Source organism: Geotrypetes seraphini, chromosome 7 (genome assembly GCF_902459505.1).
Source record: "Geotrypetes seraphini chromosome 7, aGeoSer1.1, whole genome shotgun sequence".
In the NCBI taxonomy this organism is placed as follows: Eukaryota; Metazoa; Chordata; class Amphibia; order Gymnophiona; family Dermophiidae; genus Geotrypetes; species Geotrypetes seraphini.
Window position 1 is genome coordinate 176,848,813 of NC_047090.1, and position 17,426 is coordinate 176,866,238.

The 17,426-nt window shown below is 47.2% G+C and overlaps 1 protein-coding gene across 2 annotated transcripts in view; it reads left to right on the top strand.

Annotated features, from left to right (window-relative positions):
* Nucleotides 1-17,426, top strand: part of TTC7B (tetratricopeptide repeat domain 7B) — a 416,190-nt gene that overhangs the window by 102,568 nt on the left and 296,196 nt on the right. For both annotated transcript variants that reach the window (XM_033951913.1, XM_033951914.1), the window contains exon 6: nucleotides 8,701-8,779. In XM_033951913.1, coding sequence (XP_033807804.1) covers nucleotides 8,701-8,779 — 79 coding nt within the window. The remainder of the gene's footprint in view (nucleotides 1-8,700; nucleotides 8,780-17,426) is intronic.

The window sequence follows — 17,426 nt, forward strand, 5'->3', positions numbered from 1 at the left end:
AAGTAGCAACATTCTAGAGCTCAGATTGTGATGTCATAATGCCTCATTCCGCCAATGCCTAAGCTCCGCCTTGTCTGCACAAGCCTCAAACACTTGAAGATCACAAGTGTACGAGGCTTGTTCGGTTAAGGCTGAGCTTTCAGGAATGGAGCAAGGACAGGGACAGCGACATAACTCACGGGGACGGGACGGGGGAAATTGAGTTCTTGCGGGGACGTGAACAAATTTGTCCCTGTGTCATTCTCTGCTCAGGTGTTCTCAATCATTGTCATCTCTGTACTTTGATTCCCCTACACACTATTGGTTTTGTTTTTCTGCCTCTATCAGTAACTAATTACGTTTCTTAAATTTTCATTTTGTTCATATCAACGCTCTCAGAATGCCATTGTTCTCTCATCACAAATCTCAGGCGCTCACTGGACCTCACCCATCTCTATTGGCCTACTTTCTTGCAGAATGATCAATTGCTAGCTCCTCAGTCCCCACTTGATTAATGGCTCAACTCCTCAAGATATCAATCATTTCCAGGCCGTTAGAGGAAATAGGGCTAGATTCACTAAGGGCACAGATCGGATCCGATCTGTGAGGGATCTGATCCAATCCCTGTCCAGGGGGGGGGCTGATTCACGAATCACCCTCATGCAAATGAGGAAGACCGGAATCACGCCCCCAACTGCCTGCCCGGATCGCTCTGTAGCGATCCCATCTGTGGTTTTAACCCGCTTTAAGCCCACAGGTTAAAACCACGGGCTTGCACGGCGGGGATGGGTGGGAGAGTTGGGGGCTGCAAGAGTTCGGAGCAGGCAGGAGATCAGGGCAGGCGGGAGAGTCTTAAAGCAGGAAGCAGGGCTGAAAGCAGGAGTTCGAGGCAGAGAGCAGGGCAGCAGAAGGCAGGTCAGTCGGAAAGGGCTTGAGCGACTGGTCCTCAGCAGCCGCTTGTCTGTGATCGGCCAACCCAGTCGGTGTAACAGGGTTTTGGTTAGTGAATCGCGTCCCTGCCTACTTTGCATGCGCAGATCGGAGGATGGTCGGCAGAGAGGTAAGAAAATTGGGTTGCAAAGGGGTCGCAAACCGATCGGTACACAATCGGTTTGCTTAGTGATTCTAGCTTCAAGGCAGTACAATTTTCTGGATTTAGTGTGAGTTTAGCTGTTATTTTCTGAGCACCACTTTTCCCAATTGCCATCAAACATGTGGCACAACTACAAAATATTAGTAGCAGAAATACAAGGCCAATTAGAACACTTAATCCTAAACCCTTTCCCCATGTACCGATATTGGAGAACTAATTAGCAAAGGGAGTAAGCCAATCAAACCCACCCATGATCTGTCTTTTTAAATTGTTCCCGTGCCTCAAGCGCTCTATTGAGTGAGGAAATGTGGCTTTGCTTTTCATCATATGCATCGGTGATGTATGTGCAACATACTTCACCATTAATAGCACTGGCACCACCTTGAGGGGAAAGCAGATAATTCAGAACCATTGAACGAGGTTTGACATAATTCTAGTGCAATAGGTTCATTACCCATAGTTTCTATAAGGATTGCAAATCTCTTCAATATGTACTAAACATGCTACTCCATATAAGGGAAGGAGAATCATACCAAATATATCTCCTTCTGATACTAAGGGCACTGATCTCTTAGGTCTACTACCGCTATTTATCATTTCTATAGTGCTGAAAGGCGTATGCAGTGCTGTACATTTAACATACAATAGATCAGGGGTGCCCAATAGGTCGATTGCGATCGACTGGTAGCTCGCCAAGGCAAAGTGAGTCGATCATCCAGGACTCACTTTGCCTTGGCGATCTATCGGGCCGATCAATCTTCCTCTCCCCGACGTCAATTCTGCCATCGGAGAGGAAGTTCGGGCCAGCCAATCGCTGCCTGGCTGGGCAGAACTTCCTCTCCGACGGCAGAATTGACGTCGGGGAGAGGAAGATTGATTGGCCCGAAGCAGAGAGAGCATGGGGCTCGTCGGCGTTATCCATTGGTGGCGTTTGGGTCCTGTTCCCCGATGGCAGTGGCAGTGGCTTGGGGAAGGGCAGGGAGAAAGAAAGAAAGGGGGCAGGCAGGGAAACAGAAGGAAAGAAGAGAAACAGAAAAAAAGAAAAGGGGCATGAAGAGAGAAAGAAAGGTCAGGGAGAGAGGAAGAAAAAGTTGGGGGAGGGAATGAGGTGTGGAGGAGAGGAAGCATACAGGCTGAAAGAAAGATTGGATGCACAGTCAGAAGAAGAAAGTGCAACCAGAGACTCATGAAATCACCAGACAAGGTAGGAAAAATGATTTTATTTTAAATTTAGTGATCAAAATGTGTCTGAATTTATATCTGCTGTCTATATTTTACAAAATGGTCCCCTTTTACTAAACCGCAATAGTGGTTTTTAGCGCAGGGAGCCTATGAGCGTCGAGAGCAGCGCTGGGCATTCAGCGCAGCTCCCTGCGCTAAAAACTGCTATTGTGGTTTAGTAAAAAGGGAGGGGGGTATTTGTCTATTTTTGTATGGTTGTTACTGAGGTGACAGTGCAAAGAGTCATCTGCTTTGACCTCTTTGAAAAAAACCCCGGAATAGGAATGATAATTAACAATTCTATGCGTACAGTGTGCGTTGTGCTTTTTTAAAAATTTTATTGTTGGTAGATCATTTTGACTTGGTCATTTTAAAAGTAGCTCGCAAGTCCAAAAAGCGTGGGCACCCCTGCAATTGATGGTCCCTGCTCAGAAGAGCTTACAATCTAATTTGGATAGACAGGACATCTCAGGGTTGGGGAGGTTCTGGTAGAGGAAATGATACAATGAGTATAGGTATCTGACAGCAGTGAGTGGGAATTAACAGTTGAAATCAGTTTCAAGAAAGTGCGCTTTTAGCCTATAGACTCCTGACGCAGGCCATTGTGGCCGAAACATATCCCTGTTGAGTCATTGAGCCATTTGAAGTCAATAAAAGAGATTTGTGAAATATACGAAGCTCACCTGTCTTATTAAAGATAGCAAACATGCATTTCCACTTATTGGTATCTAAATTCTTAAGTACACTTTCTCCTCCGTATTTGCGGTTTCTGTATCTACGGATTCACTTATTCGCGATTTTAAACCTAAAATTCCTTTTTCGGGCTATTTTAAGCCCTGTAAGCCCCTCCTTAAGCCTTACCTGGTGGTCTAGCGGGTTTTCGGGGCAGGAGCGTGGGAAGATCGCTCCTGCTTGAAAACCCGCTAGACCACCAGGTAAGGCTTAAGGGGGGGGGGGGCTTTCAGGGCTTAAAATAGCCGGGGGAAGTGGGGGGTTAGGGGCAGAACCGGCCCGAATATTATTTGCGTTTTTTTTGATATTCGCGGGCCGGCTCTGCCCCTAACCCCCGCGAATACGGAGGGGGAAGTGTATGTGTTTTTAAAAAATCTATCCTAAAGACCAATTTAATGTTTCAATCTAAAAGGTTTTGCAGATAACCATGAGCTAAATATTTAGTGGAGAAGAAAAAAGAGAGACAACAATTATTACACAGGACTTGCTATTAGGTTGCTCAATAATAATGAAAACCTGAAATTCCTCTCATATTTGGGACTGGCATACTCAGGTTTTTTCCGAATAGTCTTTCAGTCTTACAGCAAATAAACCGACGGTCTCTATCTGAAAGGGAGCATAAGAATATTGCTGAGTCCAGTAAATTTATAGACAACCGTTAAGCCTGTGTCTGGAGTTGCTGGTCCTCGTTGACTTTGGACTTCAGCCAAAACTGTTTGTACATAAGAACATAAGAATATCCTTACTGGATCAGACCAATGGTCCATCAAGCTCGGTATATTTCCTCCTATTGGTTTTAAAAGTATTTCCCTGTAACTTCATCGAGTGTCCCCTAGTCTTTGTAATTTTTGACTCAGGATTTTGTAGACTTCAATCCTATCTCCCCTCAGCCGTCTCTTTTCCAAGCTGAAGAGCCCTAACCGTTTTAGTCTTTCCTCATACGAGAGGAGTTCCATCCCCTTGACCATCTTGGTCGCTCTTCTTTGAACCTTTTCTAGCGCCACTATATCTTTCTTGAGATAAGGAGACCAGAATTGAATGCAGAACTCCAGATGAGGTCGCACCATGGAGCGATACAGGGGCATTATGACATTCTTAGTCTTGTTAACCATCCCTTTTTTTAATAATTCCTAGCATCCTGTTTGCTTTTTTGGCTGCCACTGCACATTGGGTGGAAGGTTTCATTGTATTGTCTACGATGATACCCCGATCCTTTTCTTGGGCGCTAACTCCCAAGGTGGACCCTAGCATCGAGTAACTGTGATTCAGGTTATTCTTCCCAATGTGCATCACTTTGCATTTGTCCACATTAAATTTCATCTGCCAATTGGACGCCCAGTCTTCTAATTTCCCTAAGGTCTGCCTGCAATTTTTCACAGTCCGCATGAGTTTTAATCACCTCACTCGTCGTCCCAGTTTCCAGATCATTTATAAGTAAGTTAAATAGCACTGGTCCTAGTACAGATCCCTGCAGTACTCCACTGTTTATTCTCCTCCATTGAGAAAAATGACCTGAGTTTCCTAGTATCCCCATTTCTCCATCTTCTGAACAGGGCAAGCTATATGACCAGTCAAATGCAAGACAGGTATTCAAGCTCTGTCCTGTTTGTAATGAGACCCATTGATCTTTATCAAATCTGAAGGGTCCACTGGTGCCCTTGAAAGCTGTATTTAGACCTCTCTGCACTCAGACTTCTACTACTGCAGGAGATTCACGGCCCGCTGGCCCCCACAGCTTGGCAGTATCTTCAACTGCTGGGATCTAGAGTAGCCACAATAGATGTGGTTCCCTGGGCAAGAACGCACTTGCACCCGCTTCAGGAGTTGCTTCTCTCAAGATGGTCTCCACAAATGGATGCCCTGGACTACCTGCTGCCATGGTCAGGCATGGCATGGAGCCACAGTCCTTGAACAGAGGAATGCCACTGCGCATCTCCCATTGGACAGTCCTTTTAACAAACTATATATTTTTATCCTTGGGGCTCCTCCTTTTTTTGATATTGGAAGTTCATCAATCCTTCCCGGATTCTGTAACTAGCGCCATTGATGGCCAAGTACAGAATCGCGCCTTCATCAAAGGTAGGCACTAGAAATTTAGGCCAGGGTTTTCCCAGCACCTACCTATAATGTGAATCGCGCCTCTGTAGATGCCATAGGCTGCCTAATGCCATTTCCGGCATTAGCCACGCCCACAGTAGCATTAAGCAGCCTATAATGCCTACAGAGGTGTGATTCCAACACCGATAGAGTGGCGACACGAATCTGAGAGGATCCAGCTAAGTTGAACTGCATTTTAGCTGTTTGATTTCAAATTGTCATATGTCCAGTAATTACCACTTCATGTAAAGAATACATAATGTATCAAACCGGGGCCTCAGATTCGGAGCCTACACGTAGTTCTATCATGGACTGAACGGTCAGCGTATTTTTATAGCTCCATACTCCAGTCATGGGCCCAACTTCCTGGACTTATTTTTAAAAAAATTTTTCAAAGAGTGTAGCTTAAATATTGTGATAAAAAGTCCAAACTTTTCCTAAGTGCAACTTAAATATATGTAATAAAACTTCAATCTTAACGAGTATAATACAAAGTCTTAAAGCACACAATGCCTTAATGCCTTTTGGCTAGTGGCCCTGACGCAGTGGACCAAAATCGATGTCCACGAAACGCTGGCCGCGTCGGCTTAGATAGGCGATGGCTTAGACATAGCAACAAAAGAAGCACACTCAAGCTACAATGAATACTGCTTGAGAAAGTACCGTATTTTCACCCATATACCGCGCACCCGTGTAAAATGCACACACGGGTATAGCGCGCGGGGAACACAAATTTATGTTAAAAAAATTTAATATAGCGCGCACACGCGTATACCGCGCTTGCTAAAACCTCCTCATGCCTACTCCAAACCGGCATCCTCCCCCCCGCTCGCTTACCCGAGAGAGCATTTTTTTTTTTCATTCGAATCCGGCATTCCCGCTGCGAACCGGCATCCTCCCCCCCCCCCCCCGCTCGCGTCTTCCCCCCCTCCCCCGCGATCCTACATCCCCCCCAGCACCGCAAAACATCTCTTACCCGATTGGGCACCGGCACCGGCACCAGCACCAATGCACAGGATGTGCCAGTGCCTGAAGATCCTCCCTCGTTGGGTTGGGCTGGGCTGGGCGGTGCGGTGCGAGAGAGATCCTCCTTCTTCCTGCGCCGGGCTGGACTAGGCTTTGAGCATTTGCGCATACTCAAAGCCTTCTGGTCTCGCTCTCTCCGAGATTATCGGGGGCAAAAGCCTTTACCAATTGTTTTGGATTAGTTTTCTAGTCTTTTTCTTGGGGGTTTTTTAAAGCCTTTTAGAGAATCCAGGTCTAAGTGCCTGATGTGGTTGAGATGGTATTAGCTCAGACCAGTTAATTGTACCTAGATAAATCTCTTTAAAATATTTTGTACTGCATAAAAATGCAACCAAATAGCAAAAAAGAGTATCCTTTAAAACAGTGTTCTTCAACCACCGGTCCATGGACCAGTGTCGGTCCACAGAAATTTCCTGCCGGTCCACAGGGCCAGCACGTGCATCAGGTCCAAAACAGTGTTCTTCAACCGCCGGTCCACGGTGCGATCGATGCGGCATTATCTTCGAGCCAGCTCCCTCTTCCTAACTGATTCAGTGCACAAGGCCACGGGCAGTGGCTCCTACGGGCATCCTGCGTTGCAACGTCAGAGGGAAGGCTTCCAGATGAGGCACGGGACGTGCAAGGTGCAATTAGTACTATTATGGGGGCGGGGTCTGGGGTGGAGATGGGCGGGGTCTGGCCCACGACTTAGCCCAGTGTTCTTCAACCGCCGGTTCATGGACTGATGCCGGTCCACAGAATAATTATTTTATTTCTGCCGGTCCATAGGTGTAAAAAGGTTGAAAAACACTGCTTTAAAAGACCTGGTGCATTTGCATTGGTTCATTGTTAGTGTACCTATGAGCCCCATCTAGTAAACTGTGCTAATGTTAACTGCAAAGATTAAGGTGTATTGGCGTAAAATCTCTGTGCTAAGTGTTGGAACGTCCCCAGCACTTTTGGGGTATCAGGGCAGTTAGTACAGAGCAACCTTTGCTACCACGTATTAAAGGCACGGCAGATAATTCTGCATGCAGTGAGCGAATCCGCCATGTTAAATGCCCATTCCACACTCCCTAATGCTGATTTTTGTGTTGGTTCTTTAATGTGGCCTGTCATTATAAGACTTTTTTGGACAGGACATTGGAGTATCAGGCTGGGAAGATGAACTCCTGGTTCAGCCCGTTGATGGCTCAATCCTACTTTGACTTTACATTTAGGAAATTTATTAAAAACTTACTTATTTGATAAACAAGAATGCTGATTTTTAATATTTCCGATGAGGTTTTTAGTTTTTCTAATCTTTTAATACATTGAATCAGGTTGGGCAGACTGGATGGACCATTCGGGTCTTTATCTGCTGTCATCTACTATGTTACTATGTTTTAAGTCATAGCAATATTTGAAATTGTATTTTAACTAATGCTGTATTAGATAAGGACAGGTGGTTCACCCTCTCCAAGGTAGGGAGAACGAGAGGGCACTCTCTAAAGTTAAAAGGGGATAGATTCCGTACAAACGTAAGGAAGTTCTTCTTCACCCAGAGAGTGGTGGAAAACTGGAACGATCTTCCGGAGGCTGTTATAGGGGAAAACACCCCCCAGGGATTCAAGACAAAGTTAGACAAGTTTCTGTTGAACAAGAACGTGCGCTGGTAGGGCTAGTCTCAGTTAGGGCGCTGGTCTTAGACCAGAGGGCCGCCGCTTGAGCGGCATGATTGACCACTGGTCTGACTCAGCAGTGGCAATTCTTATGTTCTTATGTTAGACGTAGTAGCACTTTTTTTGAAACTAAACTAAACTAAACCTTAAGTTTGTATACCGCATCATCTCCACAGAAGTAGAGCTCGACACGGTTTACAGGAATAGATATAGAAGGAACTCCAATGAAAGTAGAAGGACTTAGTAAAGAGAAAGTTTAGAGGGACTAAAAGAGAAGCCATAGGCCATTATTGAGATGGACTTAGGGAAATCCACTGCTTATTTCTAGGATAAGCAGCATAAAATGAGTTATACTACTTGGGATCTAGCTAGATAATTGGGATCTGGGTTGGCCACTATTGGAAACAGGATACTGGGCTTGATGGACCTTCGATCCGTTCCAGTATGTGTCTTGTGCTGAAATGTCTCGGTTTTCCTGTCACGAACCGCCTAGAACTGTCAGCAGGGCGGTATACAAGAAAATAAATGATAGCACTGCGCTGTTAGTATGTGCGAATTTTCACATTAAAAGCAAATAGGACCCATTGGCCCTGATTATAGCTTGGATTTGGATAGACAAGTAATTAAATCTAAAATCTCGATTTAAAAAAAAAAAGGGGGGAAAAACCCTGCACACAATCTTATTTTCAAAATATAATTATTTCCTAGGTGCTCTCGGCAGTAAATTGTTCATCTGAAATCTTTAAACAAAATGACCTAAACATCCCATGGATAAATATTTCTTATTAGTATCTAATTGCGTCAAGTGAAGTCAAGCGTTCAGGCCTATAGCAAACTGCTCAGCCTGTTGGTTTCTGAACCGCGTAAATGTCATTACTCAGCAGATGGAAAACGTGTCTTGTTTTCATGCAGGAACTTAACAAGAGGCATCGGAAGGTTCAGAGAACTGCTCAGAGCTGTTGAAACCAGGACAACCCAAAACTTGCGCATGGTAAGTTGTAACCAGACAAAATGGATGTGTTCTTTAAGAATATTTAGATCATTGGGTGAGCCTGGGCTAGATTCACTAAGCAAACCGGTCGTGTGCCGGTCGGTTTGCGACCCGATTCCCCTCTGACCCGATTCACTAACCTCTGTCCCGATCATCCTCCGATCCGTGCAGGCAACTGAGGGGGAACGGCATGCAAATGTAGGCAGGCGGCGATTCACTTACCAAAAACGGCAACACCGACTGGGCTGGCTGATCAGCAAACAAGTGACTGCTGGGGACCAGTCGTTGACTGCTTTCCAACTGCATCTCCTGCTCTCTGCCCCAAGCGCTGCCCTGCTTCTGCCACGACTCTCCTGCGCTCTCTGCCTCCATCTCTCCTGCTCTCTGCCTCGAGCGCTGCCCCGCTTCTGCTGTGACTCACCTGTGCTCTCTGCCCCCGACTCTCTTGCTGTCTGTGCCCCGAATGCTGCCCTGCGTCTGCCACGACTCTCCTGCACTCTCTTCCCCCGACTCTCCTGCTCTCTCTGCCCCGAGCGCTGCCCTGCTTCTACTGCGACTCTCCTGCGCTCTCTGCCCCTGTCTCTCCTGCTCTCTCTCTGCCCACAGCACTGCCCTGCTTCTGCCGTGACTCTCCTGTGCTCTCTGCCCCCGACTCTCCTGCTCTCTCTGTCCCCAGTGCTGCCCTGTTTCTGCCGCGACTCTCCTGCGCTCTCTGCCCCAAACTCTCTTGCTCTCTCTGACCTGAGCACTGCCCTGCTTCTGCCGCGACTCTCCTGCGCTCTCTGCCTCCATCTCTCCTGCTCTCTGCCTCGAGCGCTGCCCCGCTTCTGCTGTGACTCACCTGTGCTCTCTGCCCCCGACTCTCTTGCTGTCTGTGCCCCGAACGCTGCCCTGCGTCTGCCACAACTCTCCTGCACTCTCTGCCACCGTCTCTCCTGCTCTCTCTGCCCCGAGCGCTGCCCTGCTTCTGCTGCAACTCTCCTGCGCTCTCTGTCCCCGACTCTCCTCTTAAAGCATTTGCAGATGGTCTGCGCATACATCGGGATTCGCTATAGAGCGATCGGGCGCTCAGTTGGGGGCATGATTCCGATCGCCCTCATTTGCTTGAGGGCGATTCGTGAATCAGCCCCCCCCCCCTCCCCCGGACACGGATTGGATCTGATCCGTGCCCTTAGTGAATCTAGGCCATTGGATTTGTTTGTAAGGGAGAGAGAAGAGTGAGACTGCTGGATGCTGAATGCTCCGCGCTGCTCCCGACGCTCATAGACCATTTTAATTACCGGTAAACATTTGTCTGACGTGTCCACGTTTTGCCCAAAGGCTACGCCAGAGGCAACACTAGAAAGGTTAAATAAACCACAAGCTTCTCTCTAGAACACACATGTTAAACATAAGACCCGTGGGGGTGGGGGGGCTGAATCCGGCCCGCCTGGCCATTTCTGTGGCCCGCAGTGACTGTTCCGCATCTAAGCGCCCGACTGCGCAGCCCCACTCTCAGCAGTGCTCCAAGCTCCTCACTACGCTGCCTCAGTTTCCGTTTGCAGGCCCCAGCCCCAGTGTAACAGCTAGGTTGGAACAGGGCGCTCCACACAAGTGCCAGACCGCGCCACAGGTGTCTGAAGGTGAGGAAGGACCTATAATAATAATAATTATTTATGTATATCCTGCCATAGCGGGGAGGTTCTAAGCGGCTCACAACAAAGAAAGCAATACATACAATTCTGATAAAATGGTGTCAGGTCAAAAGCGCGCCGGGACAAAGGTGCGCGCAGACAACTGAGCGCAACGTGGAGGCGCGCGCCGAAGAAAATGACTGTTTTAAAGGGCTCCGACGGGGGGTGTGGGGGGGAACCCTCCCACTTTACTTTATACAGATTGCGCCGCGTTGTGGGGGGCTTGGGGGGTTGTAACCCCCCACATTTTACTGAAAACTTCACTTTTTCCCTAAAAAACAGGGAAACAGTTAAGTTTCCAGTATAATGAGGGCAGTTACAACCCCTCAAACCCCCCTCAACGCCGCCGCGATCTGTATTAAGTAAAGCAGGGGGTTCCCCAACAAAACCCCCCGTCGGAGCCTCTAAAAACACTCTTTTTCTTCGGCGCGCTCTTCCGTCTTGCGCTCAGTTGTCGGCGCGCGCCTTTGTCTTCGGCGGTTTTGTCTATGAACCAATAAAATACATCAAGGTAAAATACAAACCATGCAAATAAAATACATAAAGATAAAAAGAAGACACATTAAAATTAGAAACAGAGTGCATTAAGATACCAACCTATCAAATAGTTGTGTCTTTAGCAATTTTCTAAAATCTAAATAAGAAGAAGCTTCTAGCATCATTTTTCCAAGCCATGTATTCAGTTTGGAAGCCTGAAATGAGAAAGTTCTCTCAAGGAACTTCTTATAATGACAAGATTTTATGGGGGGATATGTGAACAGATGCACACTCTGTGTATTTTTATTAGAGTGACTCAAGGGAAAATGAGGGAGCAGATAACCTGGTGCCATGCTGAAAACTACTTTATAGCAGTGGTCTCAAACATGTGGCCCGGGGGCCACATGCGGCCCGCCAGGTACTATTTTGAGGCCCTCGGTATGTCTATCATAATCACAAAAGTAAAATAAAACCGTTTCTTGATCATACGTCTCTTTATCTATAAATTACAATATTATTATTAAGACTTAGCCAAAAGGAAAGATTTATAAACTATAAAGAGTTTTACCTCATGCAAAACTGTCATTTCTTTAATAAGACATTAACTATTTTTTTCCGAGGCCCTCCAAGTACCTACAAATCCAAAATGTGGCCCTGCAAAGGGTTTGAGTTGGAGACCACTGCTTTATAGCAAATGCATGAAAACTTAAACCAGGGGTGTCCAACCTGCGGCCCCGTGAAGTATTTTGTGCGGCCCTGGTCGAGGGCGATGCAGTATTTTCCTCTGTTGCCCCCGGGTATTTACCGTCTTGCTGGCTCCCTCCTCTGTCTTGCTGCAGCGTTTGCACGTATGTATGGCCCCAGAAACATTTTTTTCGGCCAATGCAGCCCAGGGAAGCCAAAAGTTTGGACACCCCTGACTTAAAAAAAAACTAGACTCCACCGGCAACCAGTACAGATTTTGATAGAAAGGAGTGATATTTGGTCCGCGACTTAGCCTGTGTTTTAGATTTCGGCCCCTTATGTGATTGAGTTTGACACTAGAGAATGACACAGGGAAAAATTCTGTCTCCGTCACCGTCCCGTACCCGGACTACCATCCTCTGCACTGCCCTATCCCCGCTGGTCCTTCACCGCCCTGTCACCGTCACCGTCTTCAGCGTCTTCTCCTCTCCATCCCCCCATCTCCAGCACCCTTCACGTGGTCCAGCAGCTCTCTCCCTCCCTCCCTCCTTTTCCCTTACCTTTTCTTCTTGAAACTGGCGATTTCTATAAGGCTACGAGCTGTATTACAGCCGGAGCCTTGAAGTTGCGTCGGGTTGCCTGCTAGAAAAGTCTCTGATGCAACCGGAAACTGGAAGTTGCGTCAGAGGAGACTTTTTCCAGCAGGCAACGCGACGCGACTTCAAGGCTCCGGCTGTAATACAGCTCGTAGCCTTATAGAAATCGCCAGTTTCAAGAAGAAAAGGTAAGGGAAAAGGAGGGAGGGAGAGGCATGGACGGCCAGAGGGAGAGAGTGGGCTGCCGGATCGAACGCTCGTTCACCGTGCGTTCACTAGTTGTTCACCACCCCGCGCTACCATTCACCGCTCCACGGGGCAGTGAATGGCCTTGTTCCCGAACTCGCGGTGACCTTTTTTTTGGGGTCACCATTTTGATGGGTCCGCGGCTAGCCGCGGGTAATAACCACCGTGTCTTTCTCTATTTGACACCCCTGCTCTAGAATAACAGCTACAAGGTGGTTTAGAGAGTTCAAACAAAAAATGTACTTCTCTCTAGCACACAAATCCAGAAACAGCTCTCCACAAGCATTTTCTTCAATATATTTTTGGTTTGAACGCTCTAAACCACTTTGCAGCTGTTACTCTAGAGCAGGGGTGTCAAAGTCCCTCCTGGAGGGCCGCAATCCAGTTGGGTTTTCAGGATTTCCCCAATGAGTATGCATGGGATCTATTTGCATGCCCTGCTTTCATTGTATGCTAATAGATCTCATGCATATTCATTGGGGAAATCCTGAAAACCCGACTGGATTGCGGCCCTCCAGGAGGGACTTTGACACCCCTGCTCTGGAGAGAAGCTTGTGGTTTATTTAACTTCTCTAGCGTTGTCAATGATGCATCCTTTGGGTGAAATATGGCCCTGTCAGGCATTTTTTAAAAAACGTGTTTTCTGTTACATAGATCTTTTTGGACCCCGGTTAGGTTACCTAAGTTAGACAGTTCTAAATCTAATAGATGCTGGCACTGTCATTTGGACATAGGGACACTGGATCATCTGTTGTTCTATTGTCCTTTGATACTAAACTAAACTAAACCTTAAGTTTATATACCGCGTCATCTCCACGGAAGTGGAGCTCGACACGGTTTACAGGAATTAAAAAAAGAAAGGAACTCCAATGGAAGGAAAGAGGGGACTTAGAATAATGGAGAGGGAGGGAGTAGTTACATTTTGAAGAAAAGCCAAGTTTTCAAATGTCTTCTGGAAGTCAATATGGGGACAGATTAACCTCATACTGGAATCAACCATCCCTCTGACGTATGAGGCAATTATATGTGGAACATTGCTGCATATCAAGCCTCCTATGGATTTTTATATATATCCAGGACGGGGTGGGTGGCTGGGGGTTATCCTTTTGATTTATTTCTTGATTGAATTGTTGGAAGAAAGGGGTGAGATATTTTTCCTCTGTAGTGTTATTGATGGAATTTAACTGCTTATTTTGTTTATTAATGTATGTAAAATTCATGGCACTTTGTATTAGTTTTGAAAATTAATAAAGAATTAATTAAAAAGAAAAAGAAAAAATTTGTTTATTGGAAGAAAAGCACAAAATACCGTTAAGAAAAATACAACAGAAAGGGGGAAGGGCCAGAATCCGGCCCGTTTAAGATATATATGGCTTTGGTAGCAGGGCCTACTATGGTGAGAGTTCCCAGGTGTATTTGGAGCTGGGGTCCTGCAAGGGCTCTCATCTCGAGTCCAGTCTGGTTTCTGTTGCACACCTCTTAGGGGGAGGGAGAGTCTCTGGAGTGCATGATGTGTGAAGGGTGTGTTTTTTCTCCCTTTTTTCTTTTTCTATGTTCACTATTTTCACTTAACTTTGATTTGGGAGGGGTTTGTTTGCGGTTTACAATTGTAAAATGGGCTTTTGGGACCTATTTGTGTTGAAGTTGTCATTATTGGACTGCTTTGAATTGCTTGCGCTATTTTTCTTACTTTTCCATTGCATTTTTCTTACTTTTGCATTGTCCTGTTCTTGTGTTATGACCGTGCGGAAGTTCTAATAAAGATATTATTCAAGAAAAATACAACAAAACCAGAGCCAAATAAGCCTATCAAAAAGTATGAAGCAACAAACCTTGTACCATTTTCTCCCACCCAGCCCACAATCGAGCATAAAACAACAGTAAAGTAAACCATCAAGCAATCCAAAATCTGGGTTCAAAGATCTAATCTAATCTAATCTTCATTTTATAGACCGAATCTACTCCCTAAGGAGCTCGACTCGGTTTACAGTTCGTTAAAAAATGAAACATAACAAGTAAAAACTGTGGGATAAAAACAGAAATTGGTTAGATTAGATGGATGGAAAAAGTTAGAAAAAAGTATGTTGAATTGCTTAAAATTACTATACGACAGTGAAAATCAAATTACCGTAACTATTGTGAAAACAACCAGGTTTTTAAACTTTTTTGAAATTGAAATAATTGATCTACCAGTCTTAGAGAATCTAGAAGTGTATTCCAAATTCTCACCTATTTAAAAGTAAAAGATTTACTAAGCTTCACAGTGGTCTCAAACTCAAACCCTTAGCGGGGCCACATTTTGGATTTGTAGGTACTTGGAGGGCCGCAGAAAAAATAGTTATTGTCTTATTAAAGAAATGACAACTTCACATGAGGTAAAACTCTATAAACTATAAAGAGTTTTACCTTATGCAAAATTGTCATTAACTATTTTTTCTGCAGCCCTCACATTTAAAGTTTAATATCTTTCCTTTCTCAAAACTGACACATTTCAATCACTATATTGAAAATAAAATCATTTTCCCTACCTTTGTTGGCTGGTGACTTTATTTTTCTGTGCTTTTAACTATGTTTCCAGGGCCTTCTTGTCCTTTGACTGTTTTTCTCTCCGTCTTCACTTTCTGCCTTGCCATCTTTGGCATTAACTTAATATTCAATTTTTCTGCTTTCTTTTCAAAATCTATGTTTCCATGTCTTACATTCCCTTCTATCTCTCTCTTCTTCCGTCCCTATTTCCATGGTCTGACATCTCTTTCTTTCCTTTCTCTCCCTCCGTCCTTCCTCCCTTCCTTTTCCCTGGGCTGGCATCTGTCTCCTTCCCTCCCTCAACTTTTTATTTCTTTCACCCTGCCCCCTTCTTTCTTTCTCTCTCTCTCTCTCCATGCTCCCTTTCTTTCTATATGTCTGTCTTTCTCTCTCTCTCCTTGCCCCCTTTCTTTCTTTCTCCATGCCCCTTTCTTTCTGTCTTTCTCCATGCCCCTTTCTGTCTGTGTCCCGTCTCCCTTCTTTCTTTCTGTCTCTCTGTCCCTCCCCCTTTCTTTCTTTATCCCAGGTCAAGCAGGCATGATATTCTCACATGTGGGTGACGTCATCTACGGAGCCCCGATGCGGACAGCTTTTTCAAGCAAACTTGATTGAAGATTTAAAGTTTGCTCTGCTGCTCCACGCATGCGTGCCTTCCTGCTCCACCTGAGGGCGCATCTCCCCCTCGTGGTCTCCAGTTCAAATTTTTCCGCTGAGCCTAGAAGACGTGTATTTTTAGGCTCTGCCCCAACTGCCTTCTAGCACTGCAAATTTTTATTGTTTTATTGATTTAGTCGCTGTGCGCGTTTTTATTTATTTTTTTATCTGTTCCTGCTTCATTTTGACCGACCCGGAGGCTTCCGGGTCGCCGCGGCCATGTGGCTACTTGGGCCTCGGCCAGTTTCGTTTTTCTATGTCCCGGCCTTTGACCGGCTTTAAAAAGTGCACCCGGTGCGAGCGGCTTCTTTCCATCACAGACCCGCATCGCCGGTGCATCCTCTGCCTGGGGGCCGCCCATCCAACCGACTCCTGCCCCCAGTGGGCTACTTTTCAGAACTGGGCCCTTCGTCGAAGAAAAGCCCGCATGGCGGACCTTTTCACCGCCGACCAACCCTCTACCTCAGCCTCGAGGTCGGCCCCGGCCTCGACCCCGGCCTTGACCTCGGCCCCGAACACCTCGGCACCACCTCGAGACTCGACCCCGAAGACCTCGGGACAGCAAAAAGCCTCGGCCCCGGGTAAGTCTCCTCTTCCTTCTTCAGGTTCCGCACCAGCGAAGAAGCCAGCCTCGGGGACACCGGCGGCGCATGGTGGAAGCCCCATGCTTTCAGCCCCGGCGAAACCTTCCAAGCCTTCGGGCCGTGCCTCCACCACACGGGAATACTCTGATACGAGGTCGCCCCCGGTGGAGTGCACCGAGGCATCGGACATGCCCTCAATGCTGTCCGTGCCCGTTTTCCAGGACCTACTCTGGGCGATGATCTCGTCGGAGCTGTCCGCTACACTTGCCCATCTACAACCGGCCCTGACCTCGACCTCGCGTGCGCCGGACCAGCCTGAGCCTCGCGTCGAGCCCCCTCGGGGCAAAGTGCGCCAGCTTCGCCGCATCCCATCCTCCTCAGATTCCTCCCCGAGGCGCCCAAGATGCTCTCCCTCCTCAGACCGCCGCGGGGCAAAGCGTCGCGCTAAAACGACCGAAACCTCGAACCACCGTACCTCTAAGAAGGCCCGGGGTTCTCCCACACTACGAGGCCGTTCACCGACGCCCCGTACAGGACCGCTGAAGGTGACTGAGTTATCACTCTCCAACCCTCACATCCTCCTAACTCCCCCTCGGACCGGGGCTCCAAGCCGAGGTCCCAGGCTTTCGCCGAGGGGGTCCGGGTCAAGGTCACCGATTCGACATCGATCGGTACCCCGTACCCCGGCATCGTCTCAGAGGGGCTCCTCGAGACGACGCAGGTCCTCGACCCCGGAACACTGCCACAGTGTTTCCCCAGTCTCGGAGCGCGGGTCAGAGCATGAACCTTGATACTCGAGGGAAGCCTCCCCGTCGTTCTCCGCCTGACGGAAGTCTCGTTCACCGTCCCCACATGGGGCCCCGGGAACGTCTCGCCCCTCCTTCACTCGCTTTGTCCAGAACATGGGCCACGCTCTGGACTTAGACCTCCAGTCCGACTCAAGATACTCTAAAGAGTACCTGGCGGAACTAGATTTACCGTCACCGCCCAGAGAGTCCCTTCGCTTACCGCCCAATCCGGTACTCCAACAGGCTTTCTTCAGGAATCTGGAGACCCCCTATATGGTAACAGCTGTCCCCTCCAAAATGGAGTCCAAGTACCGTACAGTACCATACCCAGGTTTTGAGCAACCACAGCTCTCCCACCAGTCGCTGCTGGTAGAATCTTCCCTGAAAAGGCTCACCCCTCCCGGGTCTCAGCGGCGGTC